This window comes from Rosa chinensis, chromosome 6, assembly GCF_002994745.2.
Source record: "Rosa chinensis cultivar Old Blush chromosome 6, RchiOBHm-V2, whole genome shotgun sequence".
Lineage (NCBI taxonomy): Eukaryota > Viridiplantae > Streptophyta > Magnoliopsida > Rosales > Rosaceae > Rosa > Rosa chinensis.
This window is the reverse complement of record NC_037093.1, coordinates 65844311-65869575: the sequence shown is the minus strand read 5'-3', so window position 1 is coordinate 65869575 and position 25265 is coordinate 65844311. Positions and strand designations below refer to the sequence as shown.

The 25265-nt window shown below is 37.5% G+C and overlaps 1 protein-coding gene and 4 pseudogenes across 1 annotated transcript; 3 read left to right on the top strand and 2 right to left on the bottom strand.

Annotated features, from left to right (window-relative positions):
* Window positions 1–520: 520 nt before the first annotated feature.
* Window positions 521–4344, bottom strand: LOC112173837. Its single transcript, XM_024311525.2, has 7 exons — window positions 3897–4344; window positions 2961–3018; window positions 2623–2703; window positions 2470–2505; window positions 1927–2166; window positions 1700–1841; window positions 521–1225 (listed from the first exon to the last, which is right to left on the bottom strand). Exons 1-7 carry the CDS (start codon window positions 4076–4078, stop codon window positions 723–725), a joined length of 1242 nt encoding a protein of 413 aa, XP_024167293.1. The 5' UTR covers window positions 4079–4344; the 3' UTR covers window positions 521–722.
* Window positions 4345–5673: 1329 nt separating this feature from the next.
* LOC112171789 lies at window positions 5674–8270 on the bottom strand (annotated as a pseudogene).
* A 1313-nt stretch (window positions 8271–9583) lies between these two features.
* Window positions 9584–13188, top strand: LOC112172724 (annotated as a pseudogene).
* A 5296-nt stretch (window positions 13189–18484) lies between these two features.
* LOC112171788 lies at window positions 18485–19071 on the top strand (annotated as a pseudogene).
* A 3624-nt stretch (window positions 19072–22695) lies between these two features.
* LOC112173369 lies at window positions 22696–25052 on the top strand (annotated as a pseudogene).
* Window positions 25053–25265: the final 213 nt, after the last annotated feature.

Here is a 25265-nt window from a genome sequence, read left to right as displayed (position 1 = left end):
CGTGAGGTACTAAAGTTTAGAATAGGGCAAAGGTCAAGTACTGTACGGACGATTTTTCCTTTATAATATGAGATTTGAAGACCATCGACGGCTTCGTCTAGTTGTACATGTTCTCTTAGTTTATCTAGTCGATGAAGAGAAATAACGGAGGCTAGATGATGAAGGAAGAAAGATGAAGATTTGGGTGAGGCCTGCTGGAAAACAAATGACAACGGCGGTGCATATTTGAAAGGTAGTCAGAACAGTTCATTTGTTTCTGATTTTTTTATATTTCTTATTATGATTTTTCTGTTCTCATTCTTAATTGTCATAAGGGGCAAAATTAGTAGTTTATGACATAAAAATACAATGTAGGGTGTGAAATTACTTCCGAGCCACCAAAAGTTTGGCGATTTGAATATTATCTTCAAAACTTTCTTCAATTTTACATAGATATAGAATATGTACTATAGAAAGTTAGAAACCGATACTTAAAACATTAGATTCGAGAGCACCCATATTTTGAAAAATGATACAGAGATATTGAAACTGATTCTAATTCATTATTCTGCCAAGTGAAGGATACTAGAAGTTCTCACTGCTAAGTCCTGATATATGTGCTCATTACTATATACAGAAATTCCTTTTACACTATACAACTTCCTCTAGTTTTCATTACAATGATTCATTTTGGTCTCTATCCTCCTTATTGCAAGAAACAAAAACAAAGAAACCCAAAAACTTTAGATAATGATCCTCCTTATTATAGTCTGGAGCGACGTATGCACTTGATTGGGTTTAAAAGGGGCTTGCCTTCTTCTAAAACTAAAAGAGCGGCCATTCCCATTCAAAGAACTCGATGACTTTATATCCCAATTCTCGATGTTTTTTGGAACACAGATGTCGAAAAGAACCTGACCGAGAACTCCATGGGCATTCATGGTTGGCGTTGGTGCATCAGACAGGTGAATTAAACCTTCATCTTGCACAGACCCAACTCCGTAATATTCTGTTGAGGTGGGCAACAAGTCATCACTGGATGCCAACATCACTCCTCGGAACCCATTTGAGGCTCCTGCAGCTTTCCTAAGGCTATTGATTGGCTCAACAACGTCGTCATGCCCTGCCTGCACACACAAGCTTTCTCCTTCCCTTTGTCTAATTCTCTGGGAATAGACTCCAGCAGCTTTACCAAGGAGCTCAGTTACAGCAGCCTTATAATCAACTGGATAATGCCTATAATGACCTGGGAGTGCCAGTACTTAAATCCAGTTAGATGATTCCTATATATTTACATGATGCTCTAGAAAAGTATATTTCACCCCACTAGATAGCGAAGCAAGTAAATATATGAAGTGGGAAGAGAATGCTAAGACAATACTGGTGATGAGAACTTCCAGTATCGTGCACAAAAATTTCTACTTCATAGCCATGCTATGATGCATGCTTATATAGTTACTACACAAAGTTGAAATGAAGGCAATGATTTTAGGTTACTTGTTTCCAACTTAAAGTTAAGAAACTGTCGTTAATTCTCCTCCTGATACAGAAGCAAATTAAACAAACCAGCCAAGAACTGTGCTTGGGTGTTCTGACCAAAAGAATAAAAAAAAAGAGTGCTGTTGGAAACGAACTGTAAACTTATTATCATTAGTTGCCAGAAAGTTGTAAAGCATAGCATTTACTATCATTAGCTCTGAGTTTAAGTTTTGAAGCACACCTACGTGCGGAGAGCCATTCCATTTTACTAGTTTTACATCAGCCCCAAGTTCTCGTAACCGTTCAGCAAAATTACAGATAACTTGATAGGGAGCAAGATCATCATTCTCTGAGCATAAAATGAGGTACGGGGCCTTCATACCCTGATAAGAATGATATGTAATAAATAACAATGTAATTCTAAAGCACATAGTCACATAGACAGCTACTGTGTACTAAATTACTTACAACAGTGGAGTAGAGAGTCTGCCAATACTCGGCACGCTGTGACTCAAACCTGTTGAGGAAGAGGGCATCAAGACCAGAAGCAATGCCATGTGCCACCCATGATGCTACTCTTGGTGGATGGGACATTTTCAGGACAGTTGGGTGAAGAACAAATTTAGTACCCAGATCACTAGTAAAATCCACTGGGCTGGAATCATATATATGGCCTGATATACAGTCTCTAACCAGTCGGCAATCATCCTTCACAGCCAAATAAAGAAATCAGCAAAAATGTACCCAAAAAATGTTTGCAACTTGCAAAACATAAAAGCACTAATCAAAATGGAATACGAGTTTATACTGTATCCACTGAGTAGAAACGACAACACCATTGGGGACCTACTAGACGAAGTAGGCCCCAATGAAGATCTATGTGCAGTAATTTCTTTTGGTTCCCTTATGTGGTACACCAATGTCTTTTAAAGTTGTAACTAATACAACAGTGTGTTATTGTTAAATTATCATTCAATGAAAAGCCAAGGAAAAGGGAAAAAGAATGTTTACCAGATTCAGTTTTGATTCACAAATTCCCTCGATTATCTGCACAAAGGAAATTGCAGTCAATAACAGTTGCTCCATTCAATAGATATTACATTACATGAACCTGAGAAATTCTTTAGCATAAAATATGAAACACCAATACTGAAAGAAGTTTACCTGAAGAACTTGGTACATACAAGCTTTTGGACCACCAGAGAAAGAAGCAAAGACCACAGGACAAGGCTTGACCTTCAGCTCCTAGATTTAGTATGTAAAAGAACACAGTTATTACACCTTAACAAGTAAAACCAATTCCAAACAGAAAAGGTAAAGACGTTTGTTCTCTAATTTTTATTTTGTGAGGTCAACAGACAATACAACTATAGTCTCATGTGAATTATGGGGCTTCCATTCAAATCCAGAGATTTGGATTTGGATCATAAGTTATTCAGATAGGTTAATCAATAAAAACAGTCTTAGTTTGGTATTATAGTTGATGAGACAACAGAACTGACCTGAACCAGTTCATTTATAATGTCAGTTGCTAGAGCTGTGGCCTTCTCAGGAAAGAACCTGCACAAATTATGTCTATCAAACACAAGTCCAACATCAAAGGATGCGCAAAAATGCCACTTTCCATTTTAGAGGCAGCAATACATTTGTTTTTTAAAATAACTGCAGCCATTCCAAGGGCTGGTCCACACAAAATAACTCATCTCATAAGCATCAAGTACGTATTTACGGAATCAAAGTTAAAATTACTAGTATTCGGCGTAGAATATCCACCCCCTTATTAAACTACTGTCAGCATGGAGCAATGATTGCATAATGCAAGAAACATTCAGGCACAAAAGATGTCCCTACCAAAACCCAACATTTTTCCTTATTTTTCATATAAGGAAAAAAAATAAATTCCATTTCTCTGGGCATTATCTTGATTTAGAGTAGCATATGGGACATCTTTTTTTTTTTTTTTATTTTTTTTTTTATAATTAAATAGAGGATTAGGCGATATTAGTTCCTCTCCGACAGCCGATTTGGGGTGACTGGCACCCACCCACAATCTCGAAAGAAAGGGGCCATCGCAAGCATATGGCCATATGGGACATCATCCACAAGCAAACCTAACATTTGTCTATGTCAAAAACGTATATGCTCCTTTAAGAAACAACTTACAGGGAATGACTTTAGCGGAGGTTTGGCAGTAAGGAGACTAAGAATAAAACGAAGCGCCTATAAAATCAAAATCTCCAAATCCAGAAATACCACTGATTACAGTCTCAGTCAAATCACAAACTACCTAGAGCTACCAAGTTCCTCCACCAGCCCAAAAGCAAAAGCTCAGAGCCAATCATCAGAAACAGTCAAACCCAATAAACCCAGAAATATAAACAGCTTAAGCTGAAGTCAAAGTAGAAATCTTGAAACATAAGCAAAAATTGGGAACTCACATATTGAGAAATTGAGAGTGGCAGACGAGTGAGTTCCATCCCAGAGAGGAGTAGAGCTGCACATAGCTCTTCAAATGCTTCTCTTCGCTGGACATCCATGCAAACACAACCACTATCCCTTCAGTTCCATCACTCCTCCTCTCTTTTCTCCCCCAATAATACCGACCCCCAAATCCCCACATCCTCCTCAACCAACAAAGAAAGAACACGATCCTTTATGCACAATCCCTCTGAAATTGAGCCTTCAGCAAAACTTGACTTATCCAATATGAGAATCAGAGACACTGAGAAAGATTGAAGCTTGAGGCTTCCTGGTTAACCTCCCAAGTAAAATTTGGAGGGTTTGTATATGGGAATGGCCAACCTGGAGCCTCTTTGGACTTCTGTTTTTCTGATGTCTTTCTCTCCTACACTTCGCCACAAAAAGCGTGCCACATCCATTGAAACCAGTTTTTACAAACGTAAATACCATCCGAACTCTGGTACCCGCTATGGAAATTACGTGAATATCCCTATTCACTCTAGCGTGTCGAGTCTGGATTGGGTGAGGTCTATCTTATGGCTCGGGGATGGAAAGATAGACCTAAGACCTGTACCAAAATTAGCGATCGACGTAATCTGTTTTAGACTTTTCAAGCATTAGCTAATAGCTAGCTTGTGTTGATGTTCGTAGTCTCCGTCATCGTTACTAAAGCTATGAACTTGATGCACTATTATTATGTTCCACGTTAATGCATGCTAAGCATTCGCGTTCACTTTCATATGTTGGCTTTATTCTTCACACCACAAAAAGAAGGGAGCTTTCTTCCTCACACACACAAAAAGAAATGAGCTTGATTCTATTTTTTGGTTCTGTTAGTTTTTTTTTTTTTTCTTTTCTTTTTTGACAAAGAGCTTTATTTTCCTTGAATGATCTATTTGTTATCTAACTTTCGGCACAATTGTCAGTTACTCCCACACGAAACAAATTCTGTTTCAAACTTTCACTTCCGTAAAAGTCTTCGAACTATTCTTCCAACAGTCAATTTTCAATAATTTTTATCAATTTTTACCGTAAATCCTAAAACATTGAAAAACAAATTGTTTTATGTAAACACACCCAACACGGCGTGTCTCCTCATGTTTTGAGCTTAGGGGCTATGAAAAAGAACACTATTAATCTAATGTGTTACGTACATAATGTGAGCTTAGGGGCTATGAAAAAGAACACTATTAATCTAATTTTCAATTTCCCTTTGTCAACTTTCCATGAATTGGTGAAATTCGATAACTCTCAAAATTCATGGAAAGTTGACAAAGGGAAATTGAAAATTTTTGAAAATCACAGTACAAATTCAAAGAAGATGGAGCAAGTTGACTATTATGGCTTTTATCCTAAGAATATGACAAGCTATTTAAAGTAACCTTATCTTGGCAAGATGTTCATCGAGGCTAGTAGGCAGATAAAGCCAGTATATACCTTGGTTTCAGCTGATAAGGCCAGATTTGTCTTCAGGCATCCCACACCTCACAAACTGATCATATATACTAAACTGTGTACAGCACACAGATGCTCACACACGGTGAACATGACAGTTTTAGTTTTCATATTTGTCCAATTGTCCATCCTTGATCAAAACCGCTCCTCAGAAAACCCTCCTCTTTTCTTTGTCTAGGTTTTTAGTTATTTACACTTTTCTGGCCTGCACCCAGCTTCAATTCCCTGCAGCTAATGCAATGAACCTCCCCGTGCCAAAGAAATGAAATAGAATAAAATGTTTACGTAGGAAGTAAGAAATTTAGATACTCGACACTTCTGTTAGAACTCAAATTTTGCCAAATTCGGAGGAATGAGGATTTTAAGTAGTTACTGAGTCATCTCCACTAGTAGTTTTTCAAGTGCCTCACTTGTTAGAGGAATGTACAAGCAATCCTGGCCATCAGAATGCCTTCTTGTTTTGACCAACTCATGATCTTTGAATTCGGTCAAATGGGAGTTGAGCATAGGCCGGCTGCCCACAAGGAAGCGTTCGCGACAGGTTGCAAACAGATTATCAATTGGCATCCCTGAAACAACAGATATTATTGACATGGATTAGAAAAAAGGTTAAAGCTCCAAGAGTTCATATAGGGTTGTAGCTGCCTACCTTCTTCTTCAGAGTGAGACAGTTGATATTCTGCAAGAATTTTGAACACGCCCTGGGCATTGGGTGTCAAACTCTGTAAAACTATAACAGCATTTTTGGCAGTTTGGGTGGTATTGCCATGAGCTAGAATCAAGGGAAAGAACGTTCCTTCGATCTTGTATGGCGCAAAGGTAGGAACATGATACCAGCACCAGTTGAATTGAGTGTGAACCATCTTCTTGTCCCACACTATCAAGTGAAAAAAGGTGTGACTAAACTTGATTACAAGCAATTTTTCAATGCAACATTTCTTTCATGCAGACAATTTATTAGATATTTGAGGTCAGCATAACTGTAGAGTCACAAGAAATTACTCTTTTTAAGCCCATCTTTATAAAGACATGCAGGTGATGCTTCGGATATACATTAGTCACAACTCAGAAGGGAGACATTATTTCTCCAGAAGCAAAGATGCCTGAGTGAACCTCCTATTTTTAAGTGTAGACCTTCCTTAGCTTAATAAAGAGACCCAAAACAAGGTTTAAAGTTGAACCCAAAATGAGGTCCATAACTTTGTAAAGCTAGAAACATCTAGAAATAAACATAACAAGGAAATTTAGTTCCCCAGATATGGAATTACTGAAAAAGTAGATGGCATAATAAAACTGAACAAACACAGAAACAAGAAACAGTCATAGCCTGACACTACCAGCTAAAGTACTATCTAAAATATAACAAACTCTAAAGAGAGTAGACTTACAAAGAGGTGCATTCACATGATCGATAGAGGCCACAATACGAATATTGGGACAAGAAGCAACTCTTGCAAGATACTGCTGGATTCAGAGTCCTTAATCCAGGCCCATCAATGTTGTGAATGATTACACATACAAGAAATTCACTTGTCCTATCCTCTTCCATCCAAAAATGCAAGAAGATCCTCCACAGATCGAGAACTAAAGGTTGTTGATCTTTGGGACAAGCTCTTAGAAGGAGTCCTGCGTTTGATTTTCAATTGATCCCATAGAACTTCAGCTAGGATGTCAAAACCTACAATTTCAACATCAACCCGTACATTAACAGAGATGGTAATGTTGAATTTTGCCTATCAGAACTTAGTTCTAGGAAATGGCACATGCAGAACAATCATATATTGCTCGGGAACCATATGCCAACAAAACAGAACCTGCTTTATATTTATTGTTGGAAGATATCCATTGATAACAAACGCAGAATACTCGGTCAAGGATGTTGAAGCAAAATCTTCAAGCAAAGTCTTCTTCGATCCAAATCCATACATAGAAGACAAGACCACACCTAAGAACATGAAATAAGGTGAGTACCAACATGTCAACGAGTTTTTGGATAACAGTAAAGTATAAACAAGGAGATAAGTACAAACAGCAATACACAAACCAGTTACAAAAGTTATTAAATTAAAGAGAAATACAAAAGGCAAATCTCAAAACTTTAAACTCCAATCCATGTCAAAGGACTTAACATAATAAACGGGGATAAAGTCCAGAAAACTCAATGGCTAAAAGAATAGAATGCAATTCCTTGAGATTGGAAAATGTTAAGCAACTGCCTACAAATGATGAACCAGAATGTGGTAAAATCAGCAATCGAATAAGTATATCAATTAAAAAGCACTATAATTTCTAAAATGTAGCCAGAAAGATGACTAGGAATAACTTCAAGAAACAACCTTTAATGTCAGCAGACATCCAACACTGAGTTCAAGGCCAATGACCAGGGAGGTTAATTAGCTAATGGCATCTTTGAACAGTAGAATCCTAACTCTAGAAACCAAATAGTTGTTACCACCAACATTAGATACATACCTGAAAATTTATGCATATACCCCAAGTCTACACAGTTCCAATTTAAAAAAGAATAGCATTTAGCATATCAGTGATCAATGTATAAAGCAATGTCATACCTAAGATCAAAAGCCCATCTGGGGTACAACCTCTTATAACTGCTAATCAAATCCTTGATCTCTTCTCATGTTTGGTTCAATATTAGATACAGCTGCCCTCAGTTCCTGCCCATTTCAGAAATAGATTCCAAAAAGTTTCAAACTTAGCAAAAGCATGAAATTGATGAAAGATTTTGAAGGAATGAAAGCGAGCATTACCTGTTCGTCGACGATATTGATATCGGAGAGCTTAGAGTGGGATTTCACGGCGGAGCCACCGAGCTCCTTCGCCAGAAAGTAGTTTCTAGAGAACCAAACTCTTCGTCGTCGGCATCGTTCATTCTCCATTGCCCTTCGATTTTGAGTTGACCACAGCCCCAACGCTACTCAGAGTAGAAGAATAACTAGGGCACCAGTTCTGTAGGTGCTGATTTTCCCGCGGTTTTACGCTGCCCGAGGGAAAAAGGGTTGGGCTGAGAATTGGGCCTTTCTGAAAGGCAAAGCGTGGCCCATTTTCATTGGGCATCTTTGGTTGTTGTCGACGCTAGAAAAAAGGGTGTACAACTGGTATTAATGACGTGACAACTGAAACTTTGTAATTATGGTCAGTTGTAACTAATAATGGCATAACACCAGGCATTTATTACTATTAGTGACGACTTGATCGGTACCAATAACTGTTTAAGATGCTTTCTGATTTTTGCAAAGTAGATTAAAAAGGCACTTTGTCCCTGTGTATAAACTGACTTTCAATTTATTTTCGTTGAAATCTACAAATTACGCTATTCATTTATGATAATACTTAACGTATTAATAATTTGAATAGACTTAAACCAACATCTCAATTAAATTGAAATAAACATCTTTACATGAAGCCCAAGTTTTAAATGAAGTGACATTATGAGTTCGACATTTAGGTCTCCATTTCAAGTCTCTATATGTGTTGGATCCAAAATAAATAAAGAATAAGATAATAGATGCTTAATCACCACGCACCACATGTTGTCGAGTTGGTAAGAGCTCTAGGTGTGGAACCCCTACACCAGGTTCGAATCCAGTCGATACTTATTGGAGTTAAATCCCAATATATTCTTTAATGGCCGGAGGAGGGGGGAATGATCCCTGGACATGGATTAGTCTCTGGGCTTAGGAATCATTTGAAAACCGTGCGATTTATGCATAAACTAGCTCTATACATTAATAGAGCTAACTAGCTTGAGGACAGCTGATCTGCTTCTATAACTTGTTTTGATACTTAAATATCAAATTAAATCTATTTAACAAATCAATATTACGGAAAATACTTGCATCTGAATTAATATGTATGTGAGCATTCAAACCTCTTTTATTACTTTCACTCAGCAATCTAAATCTATGATTTAAGTCATTTAATCATTCAAAAGTTATATCATTATTAAGAGAAAGATCATATATGCAAAAATTAATCATAAATAAAAATTATTTATTAATTCGATTGTATTAAATTAATGAATAATAATCGTAAAGAGTTTTGATTTTCACTGTAGCTATCCCATTATATCATCGTAATTTTTTATAATGTCAATAAAAAGAAAAGAGAATAATAATAATAAAGAAATAAAAGGAACACGGGGACCCTGAGCTCTGACCCCTGCGCAGGAATAGCCAGGGGCACATGACACAAGCAAACAGGTTGATTAGCTTCCACCACAACCCAGAGCAACACCAACAATCACGGAATCGTCTCCAGAACACACACAATCACAATCACTACCCCCATCTTCCTTCCTAATTCGGTAACACCTCTCTTTAATCCCCTCTCATTATTCTACTTCCCCACCCCAAAACCCTCTTTAACTGTCTCCTAATACGACAGCTTACCGCTAATTACATCGGAAACCCAAATCAAAAGCGCCCCCCCAACTCATTTCACTACTCGTGCATCCCCATACCCACAGCACGCAATCCCAAAATCCGGGCGTGGTTTCTGGGCCGTTGGATTTGATCTGGGTCTGTCTGTCTCTCTCTCTATCTGATCGATCTGTGGGAAGAGGCTATGGTGGGATGAAGGAGAGAGAAAGGAATGGCTCGTGGAGGAGGAGAATGGGCAATTCATAAAGTGGTTAGAGGGAAATGGGCTTGTTCTTACAAGAAGACCACTCTCATCGTTTGCTGCATTAACATTGTCGTTGCTCTCTATGTTCTTCGCTCTCTCTACGCTTCTCTCTACATCTATTCCGACAGAGATTCACGTCTCAGTAGGATTCTCTTTTTTTTTTATCTCAACTATTTTATTTTTTGGCTGTTTCGGGAGAAACCCAGTTGCTAATTCCATGTTTAATTAAGGGAAACTGTTTTGTTTAATTAATTTGGTTCAGCTGTGAGTACACTCCGGATCAGATTAGGAAAATGGAGGAATCAGTTCGGATTCGAAAGTCAGCCGAACCTGTAGAGCTTATTAGATTGGTAAGCAAAAAAAAAGGATCCGAGTCTGATCTGTTTTGATTGAAGCTGTAGAGGGATTTGCTGGAATGTTGATTTTGATGAAGGGAGTGTTTGTTATGACTTTTAGGTGAAGCAATTTAAGAAGGAGCTTTCCGCTGAGCCTTCACTGGGGTTTGAATTGCCGGAGTCTTTGAAACTGAAGCTAACCAATGAGATAATTGCCGAGTTGAAGAGTTTGCCTCTCAAGCAAATGTCAGTGAGCAAAGAGGTTAGTGCGCCGCGAGTTCTTTTACCCTGCCTCGCTTTCTTTTGAGATTCATGCAAATTCTACCTATGCAGCACACTGCCCATCAATATGAGTATGAATTTACATTTTCATATTTGTCGGGTTTTACACTCTTATATCAAACTAGATCTAAGTGTTGATGAGAAACTCATAGCAAGTGGTTGTTTTCGTATCATTTGTCATGATGGAATCAAGACCATGTTCTCCTGAGCACAGTCAAGATATATGGGTGCAATAGAAATCCAAATATTCTTATCACTGTTAAATCCCTAATCATTATACCTTTTAAGTAATTCTAATAGTATGACTTAATTTTCTATTGGGCATGCTTTCTTGTTAATTGTATCTCTTATGGAAACACATGATCATGTAGCAATAGCATCATATGGTATGCTCCCTGCTTCCAATTTCGAGTAATAGGACTAGAATCTATTGAAAGAAAACAATTGAACTGAGGTTTATATGTAGAAACAAGCTATGGGATGGCATACCAGGTTGTCCATTTTTTTTTTTCAGCAATAGAACTAGAAAAGTAGAAATTTAGGATGAAGGAACTGACAAGAAGTAAAATAAGGTTTATATATACAAAAAAGCTATGAGGCAGCGTATATGAAAGGGATTTAAGGGAAGATAGTCTTTTTCGTTCTTTCTGTTCTGTTATGTTATTTTTCCTTGTTTGTGTTTTTTTTTTCCCTCAAGGAACAACCTGCTATCCTGATAGTATCATAACTTGTAATTTTTCTCCCTTTTTTATGACAACCAGATACAATAAGGATGTGACCCAAGTGCAAGGGGTTAATTTTAAGCATACTTGCACCTCTCTAGAACTGTATGAATGATTGTGACAGAGTAGAGCAGAAACTCCCTAAAAATGCAGCACTTTTTGCTGCCATTTTTCTGTTTTGGTGGATGGTGGCCTGGATAATTCTTACTACAATAGCTTACGAATTACTATGTTACTCAAGCAACTTGGGAATTATTTTGTTTTTGTCGACTTAGGAATTACTGTATTGCTGGTGCTGTTTTAGAGCTTCTTATGTATTTGTGTTTTGTAGTAGGGTTGTTTATGGTTTTTAGATGTATGCATCTTGTGTTTTACTTTTGAGTTCCATGTAAGTGTAAAGGGATTCTTTCACTTGTTTAGTACACATATTCTGCTCAATAATGAAATTTTCAAACCTGGTAATCCCATATACATTCTATTCTACTTGTAAAAATTTGACCTTTGCGTATCTATAACCTTGAAAAGTATAAACGCCATGTTATTATAAGATCTTTTGCAAAGCTCTTATCCACTGGTAATAATTAAAGTTGCCAAATATGACTGTAATGAGCTGAGTGATGCATGATATTGTGATTTAGTTCTGTCTGTTATTAACTCATCATGTCTATGGTGTTTGCTTAAACAAACAGACTTTGCTGAAAGATGGTGTAATGAAAAACTTGAACAAGCTAAACAGTTGATCCGTGAGAAAGGGACTTTAAATTCAACAACTTTGCTGGAGGAAGCAGGTATTCTGAACGTTTTGTTCTTTTTTGGGGTACTTTAATCTTATCTGTGTATGAAGCAAGTGTTTTAGTAAAATTATCAGTAGTGTTTACTATTCTGAGCTTCATTGTCTGTAGTAATACTTGTAAAAGCTTTGGAGTCTGATAGGACACAGCTGTTGGAAGATATTGGCCTTTGGATACCTTCTGAAATTGTTAACAATGAACACGACGATAAACCTGAGGGTGAACCGGATGACTTAGGTATTTCATCAGTTCCTTTTCTTCCCCTGCCCCCGCCCTTTTACGTACATTCACAGAAGTATAGGTCATGATAATTATCTGCCAATTTTGAGATATTTGTTCCTTTGCTGCCACAAACTTATTATAGTATTAATGTGTGTAATCTTTTCCTCTTGAAGATGAAGTTTTACCCGGCAGGCCTCTTCCACCTGAATGCCACGCTGAACTTCATACAGATTATGATGGTGCTGCTGTAAGATGGGGCCTTAACTACCACAAAGAAAGTGCAGCTGACTGTTGTCAGGCTTGCTTGGTTCAAGCAAAACGTGCCAAGCCTAATGAAAAGAAATGTAATGTATGGGTTTACTGTCCTGCAGAAGATGGTTGCCATTCTCCCGATATCTATGAGCATAGACTTGGAGAGTGCTGGCTGAAATTTGTAAGAATCAAACAACTTTCATTATTATCTCCCCAGCAGATTATTTGTCATTATGTAGATTCGCTCTGGTCTAATATTTCTTGTTTCAATTAATAAAATGCAGGCAGAACACCTAAGCTTAATTTCAAGAACAAGTATCCGGAGTCATACAGAAGGTCACACCCATCTGCACCGATTATTGTTCCTTGGGCCTCTGGCATTGTTGGTGCCGCATAAGAGCATTGTCCCACAAAAACGACAAACTCTCGTCATTGTCAGGTGACCTGCATAGGTTTCCATGTTCTGGAAATTGCAAAATGCATGAAGTAGCTCTGCCGGAATCTGTAATCATTGTCTCCCTGTGTTTGTTATATTTTTGTTCCTTACTAATTGTTTTGTGAGAAAAAGAAGGAGAAATAGGGAGAATTTTTTTAGGAGACTCAAGGCCCGGGTAAAATAGGGTATGCTCCATGCTGTTGTTGTTTCACAAGTCATTTTTGTAACACGGATTGTCATGGTCTTGGTGCTGATAATTCAAGATAAAGAAGTCTTGGTTAGAGGCAAAGTGAGTTCTGTTAGATATGGAAAATTTTCCTGTGAAGTATTAATTAATGGGAAATGTGAGTTTCTGTTTCTGAACACTTTGTAATGCTCCTTTTGTACAAGCAGATACTTAATTTCTTGTTTCTAGAGACTAGAGTATCTTTTGGTCCAAGTTTTCTTCTTTTTTGTACTCATCGGTTGGTTTGTATCTTGAGGAAGATAATAATCCATGTAGAGGGTAGAGGCTCGTTCCTTTCTGCCTGATTCAAAGTAAGGTTGAAAGTGATTACAGAACTGAAGCTGATTTGAAATTTGTTATTTTTATTATTCAGATGGATTGAATGATAAATGCTCTTAAACACTTAATTGAAAGAGTTTTGGTTTAGAATGCATGAATCAAAGAACGAGTTTGATATCCCGACTCATTTCTGCGTTAGAAACATAGAATCCGACTTCCCATCTATTACTTTTTTGGTTCTGTTTGGTTTGCAGAATTTCATTTTTCGGCAGAGCGCTAAAAACCAAAATGGGGCACGACCAGACCCGACCCGACCGTTTTCCAAACCTAATAAACCCCGGCCCAAAAATTCCGCCTTCTTATTTGTTATACTTTATTCACAGTCTCCCAGTCGTCGAACTTTGAGACTTGTCCGCCGAAAGCACAGAGAGATCCATATTCCGGCCCATCTATTTCACCGGTGGCAATGTCTCCAGCTCCGACAATCGAGCTCGTCGCCGTGAGATGAACCTAAATGTGAACTTGCTTCTCTTTCATCCTTTCTGTTTTACTTTTCTTTTGTTTGAATTTCTGCCCAACTCGTTTGTAATTTCGTTGAAACCCAACTCATTTCTGCGTTAGAATCCGACTTCACCTCATATTGCATTTTAGGCTGTCTTTGATTTGCAGAGTCTCACTTTTGGGCAGACAACCAGTAATGGTAGTCAATAATCACTTAGTGGACCATTATTGCCACCTCTACAAGGCACATCTTTCACACCATTGAACATTGTTTAATGGCGCTCGATCACTTTACTCGAAGTCACAAACCAACTAATATTTTTTTTTTTTTTTTGGACGTGAAAACCAACTAATATTCAATCAAGAATTTGTTGGTCACAAACCAACTCATATTCAATCAAGAATTTGTTGGTAGGGGCTTACATACATGTTATATATATATATACACACACACACTCAGTTTCAATGAATTCATCTATTTGTTTCCCCCTTTGTTTAATCTTTAGCTTCTGGTTTAGGAATATATATATATAATATATATATATATATGAATTTAGTCAAACTAAGCCTTTATTCTAAGGGAAAATGATCATTTACCCGATTTTAGGCTAAAAATTACCCACTTGCTCCACCAACTGTTTTTTAACCCCATTTACCCAAAACACTCTAAGGGATTATTTCCCCTTTACCCAATTAATTTTTTTTCTTTTTTTTGAGACTTTTTGCCCTCTCCTTCTTTCTCACTTAGAGAGAGAAGTCACCTTCCACCTTGTTGTGCTACGGTGACCAGTGGCCGGCGCGGTCTCCTGCGACCAGACTCCGGCGACCGGTGACGGGACTCCGGCGACCGGTGACAGGACTCCGGCGAACGGTGACCGGATTCCGGCGACCGGTGACCGGACTCCGGCGAACGGTGACCGGATTCCGACGACCGGTGACCGGATTCCAGAATCCAGCTATTATTGCCCCCCAGTAATCATATTACTGCCCCCCAGTAATCATATTATTGCCTCCCAAAAATCATATTATTGACGTCCAGTGAATTGTATGAACTCCCAAAACCAAAATGAATACACTACAGGAACAATGATCAATTTATAATCATATTACTGCTCCCCAGTAATCATATTATTGCCCCCCAATACAAAGTCCAATGTCTCTACTGCCTCCCAATAGACCACCAAAATGTACCATTTTGTAGGATTCACTGATAATTTGACCTTAATACACAGAAAACAACAAGTAACTTATCAAAACACCATATTATAGTGATCCATGTCCCTCGTATCAAGGTCTACTGGGGCCAATAATGTGTCTACTGCCCCCCAGTAGACCATCAAACAAACCCCACAGTTACATTGCAATCTCAGGATACCAAAAAAAAAAAAAAAAAAAAGTGCTCTGGGCACCCACGTCTAAAGCTGATCGTGATTTCTCGCCGGTGCTGGTGTAAGAGAGAGATAGGTGATTGTGCTTGGTTGTATTTGAACTCGATTGTGTACGAGAGAAGCATGGGTTGATATCGTCAGTGTCGGGGCGAGAGACGGAGATGATGGTGGTGGTGGGCAACTCCTCGAAAATCCTCGGGACTGGAACAACGATTGCCGGAACGATAGAGGCCTAAACCCTCAAAACCCCAGAACCGAAACACCCAGAATTCCAAACCCCAAAATCGAAACACCACCCAGAACTTCAAACCCAATGAAAGGCCCAATCTTTCGAAACCCCATTTTCCTTCACTCCCTGATGTCACCAGCAACAGTGAAAAAGCAAAGACCTTTGAGAATCTTCCGAAGCTGCCGTTGATTTCAGCCACCAACATTGGAGTTTGGTACGAAGAAGCTGAAGATTTGGAAGGCAAAGTGGTCGGGAAGATGAAGAAAGCCGAGGCAAGGAGTGACAAGGAGTGGCGATGGTCGGGATCGCCGATCAATCGAACGGCGACAAGGACGTTGGAGTGGCTGGATCGCCGATCATTCGAACGACGACGAGAACGTTGGATCGCCGACTGGAGCTTCATCGTCGTCTTCAGGTTTGGACTGCATCTCCGGCGTGGCGATCAGAGAGAGAGAGACAGACCGGAGGTGGAGATCATGGGGAGGAGAGAGAGAGAGAGAGAGAGAGAGAGAGAGAGAGAGAGAGAGAGAGAGAGAGAGAGAGAGAGAGAGAGAGAGAGAGAGAGAGAGAGAGAGAGAGAGAGAGTGGAGGTGGAGATCGGGGAGAGAGAGAGAGAGTTTGGGAAGGAGAGAGAGACTGATAGGAGATGGATGGGTTTTAATTTAATAATAGGGGCACAATTGTCAAAAGATGTTAGATTTGGGTAAATGGGTTAAAAAAACTCTTAGTGGAGTAAGTGGACAATATTTATGCTGAAATTGGGTAAGTGGTCACGGCCCCTTTATTCTAAACTTTCATACCTGATTTTTAGAAACTTTCACATTAGTGCCAAGAGTTTCCAACCTGACCCAACTTGCACACACGCTGTCCATGACGGAGTTAACTATCAAGCCACGCGCTAATTTTGGATAGGTATTTGGGTCATTTCCTTACCCAACCTTATTTGTCTCCTCCACTGAAGCAGAGACACAGATCCCTTCTTTCTCCCCTCATCGCCACTTTCGTCTCCGATTCTTCTGCAACTATAGAAACTCAGCCATCCAGATCTTTGTCAAATGGGCCTGCAGATTCCTACATCGGTAACCTAATTAGCCTCACCTCTAAGTATGAAATTCTCTACTAGGGTATCCTCTTCGACATCAATACCAAGAATTCAGCATCGGCTTGATGGTATTGCAAAGACCTCGCCCTTTGGCTTTGCTGAGCTCTTGGGTCCATTTTGTTTTTGTGAATTCATCTGGGTTTTGCTGAGTTGTGATTGGAAAATGGATTTGAGCTACTTTCTGTGATTTGAGCCTATGTTCTTTCCCTAACCCTTAAAGATGCTTGCCGATTAGCCTTTGTCTCCTCTGCGTTTGGATTCACAGATGGCCAAATGGTAATTAGAAGCCATTGACAGGGGTAATTGGAGGAGACGGATTGACCTGTTTTTGAATCAACCTCTGTTTCTTGTAGGAATAGCCCCACCAATTGACCTGTTAGTTGACATTGGAGGTAAAGACAGAGGAGACGGATCTACCCCTCAAAGTTTGCCACCTAGCATGATAGTTAACGTTATCATGGACGACATGTACGAAATTTAGGTCGGACTGGCTAACCTGGATACCAAAATATAGTTTCTAAAACTCAGGTATGAAAATTTAGAACGGGGCATAGTTTAGGTAAGTTTTTTTCCCTCCAGTTTATTATAAATTGTTGGTACCCACCAAAAGTAGAAAGCCAAAATACACCTATGACTTGGAATGGAAATAATGCAAGAGTGTGATCACGCAAAACATGCGACAAAAGCTTCTTTTCCCCCTTCATCCTTTTAGCACGAGAAATTCTAAATACACACTCCTAATCACTTAATACACATCCCTATTATTTATATTTCAAATTAAATTTGTAGGTAGGTTAAATGACCAAAACAGACATCTATGCATTAGAAGAAAAAGAAATAGTCATATTTTCATTATATTAAACTATTTATGTATAAATTGTTAGATAAACACAACAAATTATATACATGGCCTCCTAATTTAATACAAGAATAAAGATAGAAATTATCTAATTAATTTAATTTTTCCTTATATAAATTGTAATTAAATGAGATTAGAAACCATAATATTTAGAATTTCAAAAGCAATGACATTAAATGTTTTTAAAACGGATCCATTTTTAGTTAATTTCCTCTCTTTTTTCTAAGAGATATGATTAATCCATTTATTTTCTAATATAAAACATCATGGGTGAAAAAACTTTGTAATTGTTAATTTGTTTGGCCCCTCTAATGACAATTTGTAGTTCTGCCATTGTGAAGAAACTACTGATATAGTTTTGGTTAAATGTTCAGCTCATAATTTTATACTTGATTAACATGGTATTTGGTTGATGAGAACTCAAATAATACAAAACTTATTTATATGCATCTATTTAAAGTGAACAATAATAAATCTTTATAGATTTCTCAATAACTAACACAAGTAATCAATATGGTCATTTACAAAACATCAATTAATATACTAGAATATACTAATCATATTAAATAGTAGCCTTAATATAGTCAAATAATAGGACATTTCATGATTTTTGAGATTAAGGATATTTTAGATACTTTGGGTTGTGTATTTAGTAAAATATTAAAATGAAAAATTAAATGAGTAGTGTATTAAGTATGGAGTGTGTATTAAGTAATTAAGGGTGTGTATTTAAAACTTCTCTTTTAGCACAGGTGTACAAAATCACTTCTCTATAATTCAACTCATCTGTGTCTGTTGACTTGAAAACCTCTCCCATCCTCTCTCTCCTCCATCTTCTTCTTAATGGGTTCCAGTGAAGTCTCGCTTGAAGTTCCTCCATCCGCGCGAGTACTCAAAGATGGAACAATTGAGAGACTTGCCGGAACCCAAGTTGTTCCGGCCTGGTTGGACCTTCAAACGGGAGTTTTGTTCCAAAGACATAGTGATTTTCCCACAAACCGGTGTCTCAGCTAGACTTTACCGACCCAATATCACTGGTACCGACCAAAAGCTTCCTTTGATCATTTACTATCATGGTGGAGCTTTTTGCATAGCTTCAGCTCCCGAGCCACGTACTCTACCACAACTGCCTTAACATGCTTGTTGCTGAGGCCAGAGCTATTGCTGTTTCTATTAATTACAGATTAGCCCCTAAGCATCCATTATCGATTGCCTATGAGGATTCTTGGGCAGTACTTCAATGGGTTTTTGGTGGTGAAGATCGTGACGATTGGGTTAAGGATCATGTTGAATTTGAGCAAGCAATGTTCTTGGTGGGAGATAGTGTTGGGCCTAATATTGCACACCACTCGGCCTTGCGGGTCAAGAAGTCCGACCCATCCTTATTTATGGGGGAAAGTTCCGATTGGCCGGGAGGTGGAGAAAGCTAAAAGGTTTTATATATTGACGGACACAAACCAAAATTAATAGAAAGCTCGATCTGTTATTCAAGCATAAATAACATTATAAAAAGAATCAAGTATGGTGGTGAGCATGCAGATTCCGACTTCAGATTAGTACTTAAGCATCAGCTAGCTTTTCACTGAAATGAATAAAGTTCTATTTTCTCATAGACTTAGTGGTCTGTGACTCTCTGCCGTGGTCTATAGTAAAGAAACTTTCCCTTCCTAAGGCCTTCTCCAACCCAATTGTTTAAAGTGCCAAAGGGCCCCAAAAAAGCCCTTTCATTCTCCAACCCATGAGGCTAAGGGGTAAAGTGCCATTTTTTATGGTCAGATGTGAGGTTAAAGGGGTATTTTTAGCCCTTGGAGGAGCCCTTTGGCCCTTCAAAAAACTGGATCAGAATAAAGCTGGACCACTCGGGTAGTGGAGGGTGACAACAGCATGATGTCAGCAACAATTAGTTGCTGACGTAAGCTAGACGTTGGTTAAATTTTTTTTTTTATAGCCGTTAGTAATGTGATTTTTATTTTTTTTAAATTTTTTAATAGCCGTTGGTTTATATATATATATATATAATTTTTTAGCCGTTGGTTTGTGTGTGTGTGTGTGTGTGTATATATATATATATATATATACTATAAATACATATGACTTCAACATTTTTTTCACATCTTCCTTCTATATATATATCTCCCTAATCTAAATCTTTCATTTTCTCCCTATTCTTAATCTCTCATTTATTTACTTTCATTTTCTTTTTGTTTAAACACTTTCGAAATGAGTTCTAATTGGTTCAATAAGTGGCAAGAAAGGTTACATGCAGAAGAGGAAGAGGATGAAGAAGACAATGAAGAAGATGAAGAGATGGAAATGCATGCAACACAAGTTAATTATGACGACGGCAGCTACTTGGTTGGCAAATAACCAACTCCATCCACAACTGCAATGTGATTGATTTTTCAAAGCTTTCAATTTCTGATTTTAATAATTGTCAGGGTTGTCACTGACAAGTGTTTGCATTTCTTACTTTGTTGTGTAACTTTTAATTGCTTATGTCATGAATAAAATAAATATTAAAAATATGATTCCAAAGAAAAATTCCATTTCAAAATTAGCTAAAGATATTTTTAATTATCTTTAAAAAAAATACAACCGAAAAATATTTTTTATCATAAAAATTATTTCAATTACTATAAGTCAATTGACTTTAAAAAATAACCACATATATATAACCAATCCAAAATGTTAAAATATATTTTAGGGCGATAATTTAGCCTTGACGGGTTGAAGACGGTTGATGTCAGATCAATGAATAGTATAGAATTTAGGGCTAAAATTTAGCCCCACGACTATTTTTAGCCCTTTGGATTTGAGATAGCCTAAACTTCTCAGTGAGTTTGAACCTAAAAAAGAAAGTTGTGAAACGACATCCAGATTGACCAAAACCCATGAGAAGCACGAGTGGCATGCCTGTATGCTCAAAATAGTAAAGACAAAACCTGTTTTTATGCTAACCAGGTGAAGGAAAACTTTGCCAAAAAAAGTAGAATAATGACAACAACAAAAATTGCTATAGTACTACGGTAGGTCAAGTGACTCACTGTGGCCATACATGCATGATTCACAAATGTGCAATTATTTTCTGCAATTTGCCAATAGGTGCTCTGCTCATTGCGGAATATAGAAAAACGTACAATAAAAATAAAAAATAAAAACCGTAAAAGACTGAATTTGCCACACACCAAAAGAAAAATGAAAAACTAAAGGAACTCATATAGATTCCATGCAATGGACATAGGGTCATTTGTTCATGTCTGATACTAATTACTGTAAGTAACTGATGAATTAACCCAACTAATAACAAGACTATTAAGTCCCCCTAGCCTTCATATATAAACCAATGTTATACTTTAATTTTGATTATGACGACTGTTTAACAATCCTAAAACATCAAGAACTCGAAAGTTTAGTAAATTTCTTCATATATACCAGTTAAACACTTAAATGGGGTTTTAGGTTAAAATCTAGTTACTCGTACGTGTCTGATATTCAATATATACACTGTTATTACTCGTGTAAATTGGCATGACGATTTCAGGTCATACGTACCCAGCTCAGCTAGATTGATTTATCTGTTCCATGCATGCTTGGAAATTTCCTCCTAATTATTGGTCCATATATAACAATTTCCGACTCCGTGTCTTCAACAGATCGAGGATAATGTTTGAAAAATACAGCAATATTTTGAATGGAGGAAAAATAAGCCACGCGTATTCTTGAAGCTAGCTAGAAACTATATGGATCCTCCATGCATATGGAGTTATAAACTTAATTTTATGAACTGTATATTAATTCCCAAATATCATATGTTATCTGCGTGCATCACATGAACTGTTTGTCATTATTGTTCTTGTCTTTTTGAGCATCAAGACTTTCACGATTGAATGGAAAGAACATTTACACAGCAGCATCCAGATCGAGCAAGGGACCATTACTCTGATCAATCAGGTATTCACACCAGATCCAGTTCTGCATGCAAGACCATTATCTCGATCAATTATTCACAGCAAAATAAACACACGATTTAAGCATGCATGCATGCAAAGACCTGCAAATAAAAAGACAAAGAAATCGTGTTTCACAAAAAGAAAAGAGACAAGAACGGGAGTCAAGAACTGAAGCAATGCGCCCCATCTTGGTTGGGATGCTCAAACGTTGATGTTAACTGTACCCAGAAGAAATCTGAATGGACTTATTTTTTTCGTCCACTCAAATTGAACAAAAAAAGAAGAAATGTCAGTTTGGAGATAACATCTTTCGTTTGGGCCTTTGTTCTCCATAACACCAAAAACAAAGAAAACGTCATCATCTACTCGATCCGGGACCATTAATTTTTTATTTTTTTTAATAAAATTTATTTTTAAAGAAAGAACCATTACTATTTTTGTTTTGGCAAGTTAGGTAAAGTAATTTCCATTATTAGAAACAACCAAAAGAAACCCCAAATTAATTCTCTTGATCAAACTCGTGGACGAATTCCACGCATATAACCTAAAATGCATTGATAATGGGTAAAAAAAAAAAATCATAAAATTTATAACATAACTTTAATCTCCAAGTAATCCCGTTCTCTATTAAAAAAAAAATACTGGAAAATTATAAATATGAGTTGGTTCAGGTGTGGACTGATGAAAAATGCACTAAATGTCTATATGCTATGCATAGAGCTAGTTTTTTTTTTTTTTTCTCGGTTTGCAATGGGAACATCCACATTTGAATGATTTCTAGGGGGTAAACCACAACACGTTACTGTGATCAAGCTGATTACATAATTTTTAGGATCCATTCTTTCTTTAAGTTGTGAAGTTATCAAAAATATATATCATGCCAAAAATTTAAATCATATCAGAAGTCTCCTTTACCCTTAATGCCTACAGGCTATGACATAGGTACGTGTCTGTAAAATGTTAGAGATATAATTGTGAGAGTATAGTTTTCACCCTTCATCATTTCCACGTGCATTGAATTTCAAGTGCAAACAGAGTAAGGGAGGTTAGGAGACCTCTATATAAAGCCTATACAAGCTCTGTAATCTTCACTCATCATCCTAGCTTATAAGTTCTTCAAGTTATCTCAGTTTTATTAGCTTCTAGCTAACTAAGTAAACAGTACTAGCTAGCTAGTCGAGATGGAGAAAGCAGGTGCATTCCTTTGCCATCCCCCTCCCTCACATGGAAAGCTCATCACTGTTCTCAGCATTGATGGAGGTGGAATCAAAGGGATTATCCCCGGACTCTACTCAGCTTCCTAGAGTCCGAGCTCCAGGTAATTAACAAAAAAAAAAAATGTTAATTTATATATACTGAACACGTATTTAATATTAATTATTGGTTATTATTGATAAAGTAATCTGGGGTTCACACTAAAACCAATTGGCAATGGATGGTGTGGCCCAAACTCTTATAAACTCATAGGCAATGTCTCATTTTTCCCACGTGGGATGTATACTCTCAACAATTATGTTGTATATATGCAGAAGCTGGATGGTGAGGCTGCAAGGTTGGCAGATTATTTCGATGTTATTGCAGGGACTAGCACAGGTGGCCTTGTCACTGCCATGCTTGCCGCCCCGGATCAAAACAACCGTCCCTTGTTTGCGGCTAACCAGATTGTCGATTTTTACCTTGAGCACTGCCCTAAAATATTCCCTCAAATCAAGTAATTATATCTCCAACAATAATAATCTCCAACACTAATAATTAATTGAAATTTAATTAGTAATTACTATTACGCTTAACGATTAACCATGATCTATTTAACTAATTTCCTTGTGCATATATGTTGTATATCTGTCCACAGTATTCCACTGTTTGGTGACGCCTTAGAAAATGCAAAGGGTGTATACGCTCCAAAATATGATGGCAAGTATTTACACAAACTTATCAAGGAAAAATTAGGAGATAGACGATTGAACCAGACATTGACCAATGTTGTGATCCCAACTTTTGATATAAGTTGCCTCCAACCAGCTATCTTCTCCACCTACGAGGTTTGTTTCGGTCTGATCCTTAAAAATTTCTAGTGTATATAATGTATATTTTTGGTGCTGTTACTAATATATAATTCTTAATAATGAGAAAAAATTATTATATGTTGGTTTATTGTAGTTGAAAAGGAACAAGAAATTAGATCCGGCTCTACTGTCGGATATATGCATCGGAACTTCAGCAGCACCAACTTATCTTCCCTCGCATTATTTCAAAACCGCAACAAGAGAATTCCATCTCGTTGATGGCGGTGTGGCTGCTAATAACCCGGTATTAACTAATTGATCATATCGTTGATCACTTTCCAAGCAATAAAATTTATCATCAAAAATAAAAAGTCACATGTGTTAATTATACTTCTCAGGGTTTGACTGCTATAACCGAAGTGACAAAAGAAATCAAGAAGGGAAATACTGACTTCTCTCCGGTTGAGGCAGCTGATCAGGGTAATAGGTTCCTCCTCATATCTTTGGGTACTGGTTCATCAGCAAAATCCAAGTACGATGCCAGAGTAGCAGCTAAGTGGGGTATTATGGCATGGTTGATGCAAGCCAACTTTCAATGTCCATTGTTAGATGTACTCACTGAAGCAAGTAGTGACATGGTAGATTGCCACCTTTCTACCCTTTTCCAAGCTCTTTGGTCTGACGATAACTACCTTCGAATTCAGGTACATATATATATTATATACATCGATCTAATCAATATAAATATATGACCTTTTAAATTGAATCATGTTTTAAACAATTGATAAGGGAACAAACAATCTGATTATTTTGATTATTTGCTTAACTAATGTGATCGCGTACAAGTGCTCCATGGCATCCAGTGTAATACGCTTATACTCTCTAACGTGGGCAGGATGACCAATTGAGCACCGACTTGAATTCTATGGATAATGCTACGCCCGAAAACTTGAAAAAACTTGTAAAAGTGGGAGAGGCACTGTTAAAGAAACAAGCTTCAAAGTTGAATATAGTTACCGGGCTCCATGAGCCTGATGAACGTCATATTACTAATGAAGAGGCTCTCAGAAGGTACTTATTGATTACAAATTACTCTCTGTACGTACTGGGATTTGTATCAAAGCATCATAAACATATATTCATTACTATTATTATTAATTAGTTATTTGTTTTCTTAATCAATCTGCATATGCAGGGTAGCGGCAGTTCTCTCCAAAGAGAAGAAGGAACGTGCAATCAGATCAGCAGCACCACAAGCAAACCCAGCATCTGCCAGCTGATCGATAAGCTTGATACTCGATCTATTGAAGAAAAATAAATGCCCATCATATATAGTGATGGTGGAATATTGATGCTTAATACTAGAGTTTCGACTATCTTGTAACTCAGTACGTGCGTTCTGAGATTATGTTCTCAATAAATACCAATCTACTACCTATGTTATTTGTGATGGAATCAGCTTGTTCTGCACTATAATTTTCCTTTTCTTCATTTCGAAGCTTTAAGTCTCATGAGTTTAATTAGAAACAAAACATCACATCTATCAGTAAAAGAATTAATGGTACGTGACTTAACATAAAAGCTAGCTTAATCGCTGTTGAGAGTCGAAGTATTTTCAAATTTAACATCTCCTATTCTCCAACCTTCTTCATCAGCTAAAGCACCACG